This window comes from Apium graveolens, chromosome 4, assembly GCF_009905375.1.
Source record: "Apium graveolens cultivar Ventura chromosome 4, ASM990537v1, whole genome shotgun sequence".
NCBI classification, from domain to species: Eukaryota; Viridiplantae; Streptophyta; class Magnoliopsida; order Apiales; family Apiaceae; genus Apium; species Apium graveolens.
Window position 1 is genome coordinate 299,113,737 of NC_133650.1, and position 16,070 is coordinate 299,129,806.

General features: G+C 43.1%; 1 protein-coding gene across 1 annotated transcript; it reads right to left on the reverse strand.

Annotated features, from left to right (window-relative positions):
• Positions 1 to 14,522: 14,522 nt before the first annotated feature.
• Positions 14,523 to 15,736, reverse strand: LOC141719900 (uncharacterized). Its single transcript, XM_074522265.1, has 2 exons — positions 15,421 to 15,736; positions 14,523 to 15,382 (listed from the first exon to the last, which is right to left on the reverse strand). Exons 1-2 carry the CDS (start codon positions 15,734 to 15,736, stop codon positions 14,523 to 14,525), a joined length of 1,176 nt encoding a protein of 391 aa, XP_074378366.1.
• Positions 15,737 to 16,070: the final 334 nt, after the last annotated feature.

The window sequence follows — 16,070 nt, forward strand, 5'->3', positions numbered from 1 at the left end:
GAATGTGGCTAGAAAGTCCAATGAATTTCCTATTCGATCGAGGTACACTTCTTTGATCGACATGATCAACACTCGAGGGGATGAGTACCCGTCTGATGCGCATCTGGACGCGCACGACCATATTAGCGCTTTACGGGATCCCAAGGAGCTGGAAAAGTTGAGCAGCTGCTTCAAAATCAAGGAACCTTTTAAGCTTGTTCTCACGGGTCCGGCTGACAGGGCTTGCCAGTGGAAAAAGAACGCATTATGCGTCTATAGGGATACTCTAAGGGCAGGTATCAGACTCCCTTTTCATCCATTCATTCCCTTGTTACTGGCTGATGTGGGCATTAGCCCTTGCCAACTCCCCCCCAATTCTTGGAGGCTTATTCTGTGCTACCTGTCACAATGTGCCAAGCACGAGGTCCCTACTTCCGTTGCCGTTTTTAGGAAAATTTTCCAGTTCAAAAACAGCCCTGATAAAAGTCCGGGTTGGGTTTCTCTAAACCAGCGCCCCACTATTCTCCATATTGTGAATGTGAAGTCCATCCCCGACAACAACTTGGGGTGGAAGAAAGATTTTTTGTTCATTGTTTGGGAAGGCGGAGATTGGGGCACCCTGTTTCGGTCGTCCTTTGGGCTGGTCGTGGATGGGAGCCCAAATGATATAACTTTGACTGAGGAGGAGGCTAGAGCTTTCAACCTCCTTACGCACGACAATGGGACTTCCCATTCTTGGGACCTTATCCGGGAGACGGTCCTGGTAGAACGCGGCCTCTCGCCCGTTCATAAGAAAAGTAAGTTCCCTTCCTTACCTCCTTTTTACTTCCTTAATTTTCTATTCTATTGATTTTTCAACTTACTTCGTTTGTTGCAGTGGCTGAGAAGATTGAGGAGGCTACCAAGCCTAAGGACCTGGAGACAACCAGGATGAAGAGGGCTGGAAAGGTCTTTAAAGACCCACGCCTTGGTGACCGCTTCCCTGAGTTCCTTCTTCAAGCAATGGAACCGGGCGAGGAAGGCCCCAGCCAGGTTTTGCGCACCAAGCAGAGGCCAGGGGCCTATTTTCAACCTGCTTGGGGGATCCGGGGTAAGGATTCAATCGTTGGCAGCACGGCGCTGTCCAAGGAATGGTCCAGGCATTCCATCTCCCCGGTGGATTATCAAGACTTTGTCCTTCAACAGGACTTAGAGGGGAATGAGCTTTTCGGAGCCCAGGCTTTGGCGACGGTACGTCCTTTACCTATGCCCTTCATACTTGCCTTTTCATGTTTCTTTTCTCATACTTTTGCTGCTTCTCTTGCAGGCTAACGCCCACTTCCAAGGGGCAATTCACCAAGCTAAGGCTTGGAAGGTTGGCCTGGAAGATGCTAACAAGAAGTTGGAGGAGGCCAACCAGAGAATAGAGGCCCTTGAAGCTCAGCTGGCCTCTTCCACTTCTGACCTGGAAACGGCCCGGGCCGAAAATATTATTCTGAAGGCGCAGAAAGATAAAGCCTTTGACGGCTGGATGGACACCCAGGAGTTCAAAGACTTGATGGTGGAGCACGATGCCCTTCTTCACCCAGTTAGCTATAAAGAAGGCTGGGATGCTGCTGTAGAGGCCGTCCAAGATGAGTTTCCAGAAATCCTTGAGCAGTCCTCCTTTCCTTGCCCTGTGCGAGTCCCGGAGCTTGGGGGTGTTACTGACAAGCTGGTTGATTTGATCAAAGACGGCCCTTCGGGGAGCCCAGGCCACAAGAGGAAAGAACTCGAGTCCAGCTCTGGGGAGGAGGAGACTTCTTCCGAAGAAGATTCTGCGTCTGCTGTGAAGAAGGTCAGGGTGGAAGAGCCTCCAAGGGCTGCACCTCAGAATCCAGGGTCTCCCGTATCATCCAAAGCATCCGAAGGTGGTTCTGATGGGACCTCTACGGGGACTTCTGAGGGGATAACTGAGACGTCCGAGGAGACTTCGGATAGTGGTTCCGAAGAATCCGAGGCTTTCGAGGCCTAAGTTTTTTTTGTATATCTTTTTTCGAGACAATATGTGAATTTAGTTTATGTCAGAAGTTGTTACCCTTCGGGGCTATATTAGATATGTTGTTTTCCTTATTTGCCTCTTTCTTCTTTACAGTACTTAATATGCACTTAAACTTTAAGCATCCTTAGATTGAAATAATTTCAAACTCTTTAATACGAAGTCTGGTTTTCCAAAACCTTACATAGCATGGGTTCAACCCTAATCAATAATAACTTGACAATGTAAACTCTAATAGAATATAAAGTCCTACGCAAACAAAGCTTCAAGGTGCTTTTAAACCTGCTTGTCATAATGACAAGCAAGAATCGTACTTCGACTATCTTACACATAGTAAACCTTCAGGTTTTGTGCATGCCAGGTTCTCGGGACTTCAAAACCATCCATAGTTTCCAGCTTGTAGGTTCCTCTACCCTGAACGCTCTTGACTTTGTACGACCCTTCCCAATTCGGGGCAAACTTTCCTTTTTGTCCGACACCAGAAGCTTCTATCTTTCTCAAGACTAGGTCACCTTGTTTGAAAAACCTTTCTTTAACCCTTAGGTTGTAGTAGAATGAAGCCTTTTTCTGATATTCTACTATCTTTGCATGAGCCTTATCTCGCACTTCATCGATTAAATCTAGGACTAACCTCTGCCCTTCTTCATTTTCTTCTGCATTGAAAGCCTGAATCCTTGGAGAGGAATGTGATATCTCTACTGAAACTACTGCTTTTGCCCCATATGCCAACATGAAGGGAGTTGCTCCTGTCGTGACTCTACAGGTAGTCCTGTAGGCCCATAATATTGGAAGTATTTCATCCACCCAATTATTTCTTGACTTCTCGATCCTCTTCTTTAGTCCATCCAGGATTATCCGATTTGCTATCTCCGCTTGCCCATTGGCTTGCGGGTGAGCCACAGAGGTGAACCGTAACTCAATTTCATTTTCTTCACAATACTTCTTGAATTCCTCATTGTTGAATTGTGTTCCATTGTCAGTGACGAGGATACGGGGAATTCCATATCGGCACATAATGTTTTCCCACAGGAATTGTGCAACCTGCTTAGTTGTGATCTTGGCCAAGGGTTTGGCTTCGATCCACTTGGTGAAATAATCAATGGCTATAATCAGAAACTTCCTTTGTGCTGTGGCCATGGGAAAAGGCCCCAAAATATCCATTCCCCACATAGCAAAAGGAATGGGCGAGTTGATAGAGGTCAGCATCTCGGGGGGTTGTCTAATAATGGGTGCATGCTTCTGACAGCGGTCACATTTCTTCACATATTCTTTGGCATCAGCCATCATTTCTGGCCAATAAAAGCCTAAACAAGTTATCTTATGAGCCAAGGCCCTGCCCCCAAGTGTTGTCCACAAATACCTTCATGCACTTCTTCAAGAGCCAAGCGTGCCTCATCGGGCCTGAGACACCTCAAGTAGGGAACCACGAAAGATCTTTTGTAAAGAATCCCATCTATCAAAGAGTACCTTAGTGCTCGAACAGTTAACTTCCGTGCTTCAGTTGCATCGCTTGGCAACCAACCGGTCTGAATGTGAGCCTTGATGGGATCAATCCATGACGTCCCCAGGCCTATGGGAGCCACAAGCTTAACATCTATGCTTCGTGTCTTCAAAATACGGAAGTACACACTTCCTGAACTTTCTTCAATCTCAGATGAAGCAAACTTTGATAACGCATCTGCCTTAGCATTTTCTTCCCTTGGAATGTGCTCAACATGACATTCATTAAATTGGGTCATCACAGCCCTTACTAGGCGGACATATTTAGCCATCGTCTCATCCCTTGCCTCAAATTCTCCCTTTACCTGGGATATGACCAGCTTCGAGTCTCCATGGACCTTTAAGTTTCTGACTCTAAGTGTTCCAGCTAGGCCAAGGCCAGCTATCAGGGCTTCATATTCTGCCTCATTGTTTGTGGTTGGAAAGTCTAGCTTCATAGCATACTCAATTAAGAACCCATCAGGGCTTTGCAAAACCAATCCTGCTCCACTGGAGTTCGTTTTTGATGCTCCATCAAAATAGAGAACCTAATATTCTTTATCATCCTTCTCTTTGCCCCCATTATCGACTCCCTTGTCTTGAGGTATGGCATCTTCCTGCCCCCCGACTTCTTGGTTGGGTATGGTACATTCCACCACGAAGTCAGCTAGTGCCTGGGCTTTTATTGCCGTACGTGGCTTATACTTGAGATCGAACTCTCCCAGCTCTATTGCCCACGTAATCAATCTCCCACTTGCCTTGGGACTGTGAATGATATTTCTCAGGGGCTGATTTGTTAGCACCTCAATCTGGTGAGCCTGAAAATAAGGACGCAGCTTTCTCGAAGCCATTACCAAGGCTAAAGCGAATTTCTCAATAGCTGAATAATTCAACTCAGCACCATGCAAAATTTTGCTGACATAGTATACGGGTTTCTGGACTTTCAATTCCTCCTTAACCAACACCGCGCTCAAGGCGCTCTCTGAAACAACCAAGTACAAGAATAAAACTTCACTCAGAACTGGCTTGGCCAACAACGGGGCCTGGGCCATATACTTCTTTAACTCTTCAAATGCCTTATGGTTTTCCTCACTCCATACAAAGTCTTTGATGTTCTTTAGTGACTTGAAGAATGACAAGCACTTGTCTCCTGACTTGGAGATGAATCGTCCTAGCGCAGCAACCCTTCTTGTGAGCTTCTGAACATCCTTGACAGTTTTTGGTGGTTCCATGTCCAGGATCGCCTTTATTTTACCGGGGTTAGCCTCAATTCCCCTCTTTGAGACCATCAATCCCAAGAATTTTCCAGATCCTACTCCGAAGGCACACTTCGTAGGATTCAACATCATCTTGTGGTACCTCAGGACCTCAAAAGCTTCCCTCAAATGGGTTATATGATCAGTCTTTACTAGACTCTTGACTAACATGTCATCAACATAGACTTCCATAGTCTTACCAATAAGATCTTTAAAAATTTTGTTTACCAACCTTTGATAGGTGGCTCCTGCATTCTTGAGACCAAACGTCATAACAAGATAACAATAAATACCAAAGTCAGTGATGAATGATACCTTTGGAATGTCATCCTTAAGCATTTTGATCTGGTTATATCTGCTAAATCCATCCATGAAACTCAGCATCTCATGTCCAGCAGTGGCATCAATCAAAGTATCAATTCTTGGCAGTGGAAAACAGTCTTTAGGGCATTCATCATTCAGATCAGTAAAGTCTATACACATCCTCCACTTTCCATTAGCCTTCCTTACCATTACAGGATTTGCTAACCACTCCGGAAATTGGATCTCCTCAATGAAACCAGCCTCTAAGAGCTTTTCTACTTCCTGTTTTATAGCCTCTTGTCTTTCCGGGGCAAAATTTCTTTTCTTTTGTTTCACTGTCTTCTGGCTTGGATCCACGTTTAGCTTGTGAGTAATTAACTCCGGGTCTATGCCTGACATATCAGCTGCCGACCATGCAAACACATCACTATTTTCTTGCAAAAATTTCACTAACTTCCCTCTAAGGGGCTCCTCTAATGTGGCTCCAATGAAAGTCATCCTCTCAGGATTCTCGGGGTCTAAAGGAACCGAAACCAATTCTTCTGCTGGCCTTCCTCTATTCTCGTCATTTTCTCGAACATCCATATCTTCAATAGGAAGAACCTGCCTCCCCGACTCCATCTGCCCTCAAAGAGGCCACATAACAGCTTCTAGCCATTTTTTGATTTCCTCTCTCTTCTCCAATCCCGTTTCGGGTGAGAAACTTCATGACTGAATGGTAGGAAGAGGGGACTGCCTTGAAGGCATGTATCCCTATTCTCCCCATGATAGCATTATAAGTTGAACTAGCCTTTACCACCACGAAATCCAGCATCTGCGTTGCTTACTTTGGTTCCGTACCTATGGTGGTCGGCAATTTAATTATCCCTTCCACAGGACATTCTACTCCAGCAAATCCATATATCGGCATGTCGGTTGGTGTCAACTGGGAGTCGTTATACCCCATCCTTAGAAAGGTGTCATGGAGCAAGATATCCACAGAAGCACCATTATCCACAAGGACCCTCTTAACCGGGCTATTTCCTATTATCGCTGTTATGACCAGCGGGTCGTCATGGGGAAACTTCACACCCTCTAGGTCGGAATCATCAAAAGCCAATGTTACTTCTGTCCTGGCCCTCTTCGGGGCTTCTCCAACAATATGCATAACCTCCCTAGTATATGCCTTTCTGGAATTTTTGGACAATCCAGCAGTAGTTGGACTTCCAAAGATCGTGTTTATCACAGGTCCTCGAGGGCGTCGCGGTCCTCCAAAAATTGCATTTATAACCAGCCCTCTAGGTTGGGGATTCCGCCCTTGATCGTCTTGGTCCCTCCTACGATCTTCAAAGTTCTTCCTTCCATTATTATTTCTGTCCCCTCCATCTCCAGTATACTTGTTCAATCTTCCTTTTCAAATCAAAAACTCAATTTCATCTTTCAATTGCCTACACTCATCGGTGTCATGGCCAACATCCTTGTGAAACCTGCAATACTTGCTCTTATCTAGCTTGGCGGGATCATCCTTCAAGGGCTTAGGCCAGCGAATATCTCTATCTTTCTCAATCTCCATCAAAATCTGACTTCTAGGAGCATTCAACTTAGCGTATTCAGTGAACTTTTGCCCAGGTCCTCCCTTCTTGGGGGTTGAATCAGGGTTTTGTTCGGTTCTAGAATATTTGTCCTTTGCAATATATTCTAAATCAGTTTTCCGCTTTTTGCCTCCAGTGGGCTCATTACTTACTACGGTCTTCCTCATACTTTCTTCAACCTTGATATACTTCCATGCCCTCTCTTGGAGCTACAACATGCTTTCAGGGGGACGTTTGGCCAAGGACATCTTGAAAAACTCGTCCCTAGTTCCTTGTTGCAGTGCTATCATGGCTACCTTATCATCAAGGTCCGGGACTTTTAAAGCCTCCTTTGTGAAACGATTCAGGTAATCTCTCAAGGATTCCTTAGCTCCCTGCACAAGACTCATAAGAGATGCTTAACTTTTCTCATGGACTCTTCCACTGATGAATTGCTTAATAAAAGCCTGACTTAATTCTCTGAACGATCCAATGGAGTTTGGGGGCAAGCGACTGTACCATCTTTGAGCCATACCCGACAGGGTTTGAGGGAAGGCCCGATACTTTATAGCATCATTCACGGGTTGCAGCAGCAGTGCATTAGAGAATGTCCTAACATGATTAGCGGGGTCTCCCGTGCCATCATAGGCTTTGATAGTGGGCATCTTGAATTTTCTTGAGATATGGGCATTCATTATCTCTTCTGTGAAGGGTGGAGTTGGATCATCAGGATCTCCAAGGGGAAGGAGATTGCTTGGATCAGTTCTTGGGACGATAGCCCTTCTTCGTACCGGACCATCCAGGTCTATGACAGGAGGAGGAATTCTCCCCCTAGGAAGTATCTGGGGTCTGGTGGTCTGGTGAGCCTCCAAATCACGCCTCAGCCTTTGGATCTCAGCCTCATGAGCCCTGATCCTTTCTTGCACTTCTTGGGGATTCACCCCTGGGGTGCTTTGAGGGCGTTGCCTCCCATCGGCCATTGGCTCTTTGCCAGGATGCCTCCTTCTCGGCGCCACTTCATCATCCAAAGATTCGGAGTCTCTCTCAGTGTAAGGACCAGAAAATTCCCGATCCTCGGGGATAGGAGCCAAACCTCGTATATAAGGGGGCGACTGCCCTCGTGCTTCACTTCGCCCAGCATATCCACTTCCTCCAACCTCAGGGTGAAGGGGCATCCCATAAAGGGGGTTAGTAGTAACAATAGTTTAATATTCATACCCGACGGGTCGAGAATTCACAAGTACATGTACTTGTTGAACTTGAGGATTCGTACCTTGAATAGTCGGGGGAGTTGTCCCTTGTGGCTGAGGTTGAGTTGCCCCTATCTGGGCTTCCCCTTGAGTAGATGCATAAGTTGAATGGGGAGGAATCTCCATGGTTGACGAAATCACCTGAGTTGTCCCTGATGGTGTTCCTTCTTCCAGAGCTCTAATTGTTCTCCGTGTTCTCGCCATGGTTGTTGTTGTGCTTTCCCACAGACAGCGCCAAATGTTATGGATAAAAAACTAAGGTTATTATTTGCTATATTTATTACTAAGATTCGGGAGCTCAAGGACTTTAATGGCTGCTCTCGTGTTTCGTAGCTTAATTCTGCCTTTACGAGATGCCTACGTATCTCTGTGAATTAGAGAATCAAGCCAAAAAACGTAGTTCTGATCTGTGGGGTGAGGCCCCTTATATAGATGTTGGGAGTCCTTGAATTGGACTTGGTATTGGAGTCTTGGTGGGCAAATCTCATAATTAGAATGGACTTTGGAGTCCTAGATAGTAGGAAACTGATTCCTTATCCTTTTAGGTCCCCTTGAGGCTAATCTGTAAGGATTTATATCCTTATCGGGACTCTTCTCAATAGCTGATTTTTCCCTTATTAATTAATTACAAAATTAATTAATAATCAGGGTTTTTGGGCCTTCTTTGTTCCATCAGGCCTGATCTGGTCCATCAGGCCTGATCAGGTCCATCAGGCCTGATCAGCATGTTAACATTTCCGGTCTGAATGTCATACATCTTCTTATTGGGCCTAGCAGTCCACAGCTTGTACAATTAATGCAGTATTTAATTATACTATCATAATTTATTTATCCCTATCAATGTTGATTTTCAAATATCTTTAATTTAGGTAAGGATGAGAAGCACTTGTGCATCATCTAGGAAAAAAACTTGCAGGTGCAGAGCACAAAAACCTGGATGGAATAGATGTTTTGAAAGTTTCAATGAAAGACAAATATTTGGGAGTAAAAGGAGACATGTTAGAGAACCTATATATCGAAAGAAGAAGAAAAATGAACGATACATCGAAAAGAAATTATCTCATCGAATATTTAGCAGAATGTTAACAAATTTGTCTGACGAGCAAATACAATGCGTTAAAAAAACTGGGTTCGGTAAGGTGTTAGATATGAGGATGAAAAGATATGCTCATAAACTAGGATTCGCTTTAGTGGGAGTATTTGACCAAGCTACTTCCTCCTTAATTGTGGAAAAAGGTTCTATTAAAATAACAGACGTTGTGGTTGAGAATGTAATGGGGCTACCAAGGGGGACTCATAATGTGGAACTAGGATATTCTAAAACCTTATTATGTGATTGGGAAAGACAGTTTGAAGGAAAACCATTTTACAATATTACGGCTAGTAATGTTGCTGAAAAAATCAAAAGCAATAGCACCGCATCATATATGTTCAAGATTAATTTCCTTGTGTTATTGTCAAATTTTTGGTGGAGTCCAACAACAATGGATACGTTAAAATGTAGGTGATTGGTTTCAGCGGGGACTTAGAAAATTGTTCAGATTACAACAGGTGTGTAACATCTGGGATATATTGTGTAATTACTTTTGCTAATAATTAAATATTATATATTTATTCTGTATTTATTCTGTGAATTATTTGTTAAGTGGTATATGTGTTTGGATATTTAAATATGATAAAATTTGAGTATTTTAATTTTTATATGTCCAAAATAAAGTATAGATAATTTTCATATCTCTTTATTAATTTTTATGTTGTTATATGATTTTATAAAAGATTTAAAGATTTAATAAATTATTTTTTCGAGTATTTATAAACTATTTTGTATAATCGGGAACCAACCGACTTCAACCATTTTTATATTTTTACAACCCGAAACTCTTCCGAAAACTCCTTCCTAACCTAATTGCAATATTCCGAGCATTTTTCATGTTTTGACTTTTTCGATCCGGAGTACGGTTTTTCCCGTGCGGGTCCCGGCGCAATATTTTCGATACAAAATTCGTTTCGGTAAATCGATAAAACCCGTACTTTCGAGAAACGTGATCTTTTTATTAAACTATTATGTTATCATCTCATAATACGTGTAACCAAAGCGCTGAGACCAAGACCGCAGTTACAAAATGTATAGATTTGGATAATTATCCTAAAACCGGTACCGTTTTGGATCTGTTTTCTCAAATAAACGTACTATTTTATTTCCGGTATGATCCAATGGGGTACTAATATTCCGTAAATATAAATAGCCCTTACCGTATTTTATTTTGTACATAAAATAATTTGCAAACAGTTAAATATATAACTTTACGGAGAAAAACCCTAATTCATATAAGTTTCTGAGAATAAAACAAGCTTTTGGAGGTGTTATCGAACTCTGTTTGGAAAGCTCAAGTACTCAAAATGAAGGTCTTGAGGTGTACTATCAGAATCAATAAGCTTCATAACTGCAAAATCAAAGGTTTATTTTCTATATTTTTATTTAATTTCAAATTATTTTGAATTAAAAATATGAATTTTTGTTCGAGATGTTGTTTGTATAATTTGATGATTGCATGTTGTAGAACTTTTCTTCCTGATGATTTTGGTATATTATATGACTGAATTGTCCCTTTACCTTCTTGTTATAATACCTTGCGGCACGTTGCTGATACGCCGCAAGCCTCAGCTGAGAATTTTTCCTTGTTTCTTCCAAGAGATCCAAATGAAGCCTTTGATTGACCTCTGCATCTTCTTCCGTGTAACGATCTCTGCGAAGCGATCCCGAACCAACTTCCACGAGGACCATAGCTTCATAGCCATAAGTCAGCATAAATGAAGTTTCTCCCGTAGTAGATCGTGGAGTAGTGTTGTAGGACCACATCACTTTTGGGAGTTCTTCAGGCCAATTCCCCTTGCGCTTTTCCGGCTTGGCTTGAGGGTATACTTTATTATTTTATTCACAGCTTCTGTCTGCCCATTGCTTTGAGGATGATAGACCGTTGCAAACTCCTTCCTAATTTTTAAATCCTCACACAATTATCGCAAATCCTTGCTGTCAAATTGCTTTTCATTGTCAGATACAAGCTTTTAAGGGATTCCAAACCTGCACACGATGGAGTTGAAAATAAAATCTCTGATTTTCTTTACGGTGATAACAGCCCATGGCCTAGCCTCTGCCCATTTAGTAAAATAATCAACCGCGACTACCGCATACTTGACATCCCCTTTAGCCTTGGGGAGCTCGCTAATAAGATCTATCCCCCACATGGAAAATGGCCACGAGCTTACCATAGATTTCAGGAGCGTCGCTGGCATAGATGAGTAGTTTGCAAAGCGTTGGCAGCGATCACATGCTTTGACGAAATTCACCGCATCTTCTTTCATCGTAGGCCAATAATATCCTTGGTGCAAAACTTTCATTGCTAACGAGTTACCCCCCGAGTGATTACCACAAATTCCTCCATGCACCTCCCTTAAGATGTAATTTCCTTCTTCTTCATCAACACATCTGAGCAGCGGTTGATTAAAGCTTCTCTTATACAGAACTTCATCGTACACCACATACCTCGCAGCCTGGTAGCGGAGTCGACGAGCCTTGAACTTATCTTCGGGGAGTGTTCCCTTGTGAATGTAGGCAAGAAGGGGCGTCATCCATGTTTCCTTGGGAGCCTCATCTACTTGCATCGCCTCTATCTCTGGGATACTAGGAATTTCCTAAATCTCTAAAGGCATGGATCCCAATAACACAGCAACCTGTTGCGAACCCATTTTCGCTAAAGTATCCGCGTTGCTGTTCTTTTCCCGTGGTACACATTCCAACCTAACCTCTTTGAACTTTCCGATCAGGCGATGCGTGCATCTCAAGTACAATTCCGTTCGCGGGCCTCGCACTTGAAATCCCCCATTCACCTGATTTACCACCATCTCCGAGTCACTCCTCGCAATTAGGTTTCACATTCCCATTTCCAAAGCGATCTTTAAGCCATTAATCAATGCTTCATACTCCGCGTCATTATTCGTTGCATAAAATTTGAAGTGAATTGCACTCATTAAATGATGGCCTTCTGGAGACACGAGTACTATGCCTGCACCTAGGGCTGTCAAACGGATAATTCGGATACGGATCTGCCTATATCCGGATTCGGATCCGAATCCGAAAATCCGTATCCGGATCCGAATCCGAAAATCCGTATCCGTATCCGTATCCGAATCCGGAAATATTTAAAGAATAATATCCGGATCCGGATCCGACGGATACTATCCGGATACGACGGATACTATCCGGATACGGATAATATCCGGATCCGAATCTGATTTTCAATCAGATTTTTTTATTTTATATTAAAAATTAAAAAAATTGAAAAAAAATAAAAAAAATATAGTTAAAAATAAAAATTCATTTTTAAAAATTAAAATAAGTGATAAAGTGATTTAATTATATTTTAAATTTTCTAAAATTAATTTTATTTTTCTTTTCAATATAAACGTATTCTTTAAATTGTTTAACTCAAATGATTTTTTTCTATATGTCTATAAAATTTGTATAAACATAATATTTAATATATATATATGTGTGTGTGTGTGTGTATGTGTGTGTATACATAAACACACTATAAATTTAATATAATATATTTTCAAATTATTTAAATATTTAAATATAAAATATATTTATTCAGATTCAGATATTATCGGATACGAATATGCCTATATCTGTATCCGTATCCGCAATCTCGGATTCGAACGGATAATATCCGCTTTGTGTCGGATACAGATAATATCCACTTTATTTCGGATACGAATGCGGATTTTTCGGACGAATATCAGATTTTTCAAATTTTTTTGACAGCCCTACCTGCACCTGCTCCTCCATTGTTGATTGCCCCATCTACATGTAAGATCCACCAGGGATGTGGGAACTCTTCTAAAGATTCTTCATTACGAGGGGGCTGGAGCACTACCAAAGCCTTATCATCAATAGCAGAATCAAATTCCAACAAAAAATCGGCTAAGGCTTGTCCTTTAATTGCTGTATGGAGCATGTATTCCAAGTCAAACTGTCCCAACTCTACGGTCCATTTCAACATCCTCCCCGATGATTCTGGCTTATGAAGGACTTGTCGTAGCGGATATGCTGTGCGGACTTCTAATCTATGGGCCTGGAAGTACGGTCGTAATTCCTTGACGCAAGGATCAAGGCATAAACTAGTTTATCTATGCTTGTATAGCGAGCCTCAGCATCGTGTAATCACTTGCTCACATAATACACTGGTGACTGCTGCCCATCTTCTTCCCTTACTAGAACAGCGCTGATTGAATACTCTGACACTGCAAGGTACAATATTAGAGATTCTCCAACTAACGGTTTTGACAATATGGGAGGGTTTTCCAGTTGTTCCTTGATCCTTCTAAAAGGCTCTTCACATTCTGACGTCCATACAAAATCTTTCCCTGCCAACTTAATCGCCTTAAAGAATTCCTTGCATCTGTTGGACGATTTGGAAACAAATCGATTTAGCGCGGCGATCCTTCCAGTTAAGCTCTACACCTGTTTCACATTGGTGGGTGATTTCATATCCAACAATGCCTTGATCTTTTCGGGGTTAGCTTCAATTCCCCTATGGTTGACAATGAATCCAAGAAACTTGCCCGACTCCATGCCGAACACGCACTTTTGTGGATTCAACTTCATGCAAAATCTCCTTAGAATGTTAAACTTTTCCATCACGTGTTCGATATGGTCATTCGCCTCCTTGGATTTTACCAACATATCATCCACATACACCTCCATGGTTCTCCCAATATGGTTTTTGAACGTCATATTCACCAACCGCTGATAGGTTGCGCCAGCGTTAATAAATCAAAACGGTATTCCTATGTAGCAGTATAGCCCCCTGTCGGTGATGAAGGATGTATGCTCTTGATCGGGACCATACATGGGAATCTGATTGTAACCAGAGTATGCATCCATGAAACTTAGCAAGGCATGCCCTGCCGTCGCGTCAACCAACTGATCAATTCGTGGAAGCGGGAAACTATCCTTTGGACAGGCCTTGTTGAGATCTGTGAAATCTACACACGTCCTCCACTTTCCGTTCGGCTTTTTTACGAGCACTGGATTTGCAAGCCATTCGGGATAGTAAGATTCTTTGATCAACTCCACTTCCAACAGTCGGTCCACCTCTTCTTTTATTGTTATCGCCCTTTCCTCGCTCACTGGGCGACGCTTTTGTCGTATGCCCGTGCAATTAGGGAAAATGTTTAACCGATGACACATTACTCCGGGGTCGATTCCCACCATGTCTGAATGACTCCATGCGAAGACATTGAGATTTTTAATCAAAAAACGAGTAAGTCTTTCTCTCATTTCATCACTTAGCTGAGATCCCACTTTCAAAACCTTACTCGGGTCACCCTTGTCGACCGGAACAGATATTCTGTCTTCGGCCGGCCCTGTCTTCTCAACGGGCATATGGATCCTGGGATCCAGATCAAAATCAAAGTCACGGGGGTCCTCGACGCCCATTTTTGTATCCGAGGGCGCGTCCCCATGTGTGGGAGCATCTACCTCAGGACAAGGCATGGTCTTGTGTAACGCAGGCGTGGAGGGCGCATCCTCATTTTGAGGAGCATCAACCTCAATTCCATTTTCACTCTTCAAGGGCGCGTCCTCTTTTTGAGGAGCATTCACCTTGAGGCTACTTTCGAGACTTTATAAAATCTCACTTCTTTCTTCCAACTTTTCTCCGTTAACCTCCTTTTGCATGATTTCTTCTATATGGTTCACCACAACTTCTTCCACACTACGGATCCTCGAAACATTCCCCAACGTCAAAACAGGGGTCTTGGTAGTATGGGTTTCTTTCTCCTCTGGGCCTTCCACAAAATAGTGGGCATGAACCTCTCCAATTAGTTTTGCATGAATGTCCTCTGCACCCTCAAATGGAGGACCTTTTCCCTCGTATCTTCTCATGCGGAATTCCTTAACAGCCTTGTAATAGCAGTCTCGTGACTCGTATTGCGACCCTCTCAGACTGCCTACTCCATTAGGTGTTGGGAACTTTATCATCAAGTGATGTATCGAGGTTATCACCCTAAACGCCCGCAACCAAGGTCTGCCCACCAAAATGTTGTGCGCAGAGTCCTGATCCAGCACTTTGAAATCTATCATTTGAGTGACAGACAGAGCTCCTTCCCCAAGTGTGGCGAGAAGCCTAACCGAACCCATAACTCTCACCGCTTCTCCAGTAAAGCCATAGACGTGTGCATCTTCAAAATACATATCGCTATCCGGGAAACCCAATTTTTTGTACGTGCTGTAATACAGGATGCTCGCAGAGCTCCCGTTGTCCAAGAAGACCAGATGCACGTTCATTGCCCCGATAAGCAAAGTTATTACCAGTGCATCGTTATGAGGATGATGTACCCATATTGAGTCTCTCTCCCTGAACATAATATCAGCCGATTCCCCTTTGAATATTTTTGGAGGTCTATCTTCTAAACTATGAATGTTGGTGAGTGGCGGATGTCGTGCTTCTCTTGCATTTCTTTCCAATGCCCGATTACCATCACCTACAAAGGGGTGTCCTCCAAAAAATATCTGATACTACCAGCTCTTTGGAACTTAACCCCCGCTGTCTTTTCAGCATCCTCTTCCCGTAGGGGTTGCCTTTCATCTTTCCCTTTGTCATCATTCTCCCTGCGTCGTTTTACCTTATCAATCCATTCTCCCAGGTATCCCGCCTTGATCAATTCTTCAATTTCATCTTTCAGGTGACGACATTCATGGGTGTCGTGGTTGGTAGACTCATGGTAATCACAATACTTCTTCTTATCTCTACTCTGCCATGAAGTCAGACGGTCTGGTTTCTTGAAGATTCCTCTATCCTTGTTCACCTCGAAGATATGATCAATGGACGCTGTCATTGGAGTGTAGTTGTTTACTCTCCTTTTATAGTTTGATGGTCCGCGTGTTCACGGTGTTCACCCTATTAGGGCTTCTGGCATTCCGCCGATAATCCGGGCTCACGGATCTATCTCTTCTCTTGGCTCGCCCCTTGGAGTTGTGGGTGTTATCATTCTTTTTTGTTTCTGCAAGCGACTGCTCAATCACCTTGAATGATTCCGCCTGCACAAGTATATCGGCTAACGACACAGGGTCCTTCCCTTGTAGGTGCTTCCAGAAATCTGTTCCCACACGCAGACCGGCTATAAGAAGTATTTTCAGTGTTTCATCAGTCGCGCCCCTCGCCAAAGTGGA

Coding starts and splice junctions, on each gene's coding strand:
- LOC141719900 (XM_074522265.1), bottom strand. CDS start 15,736: ATGACAGCGTCCATTGATCATATCTTCGAGGTGAACAAGGATAGAGGA. Junction 15,383..15,420: donor GGTTAAGTTCCAAAGAGCTG/GTAGTATCAGAT, acceptor ACCCCTTTGTAG/GTGATGGTAATCGGGCATTG.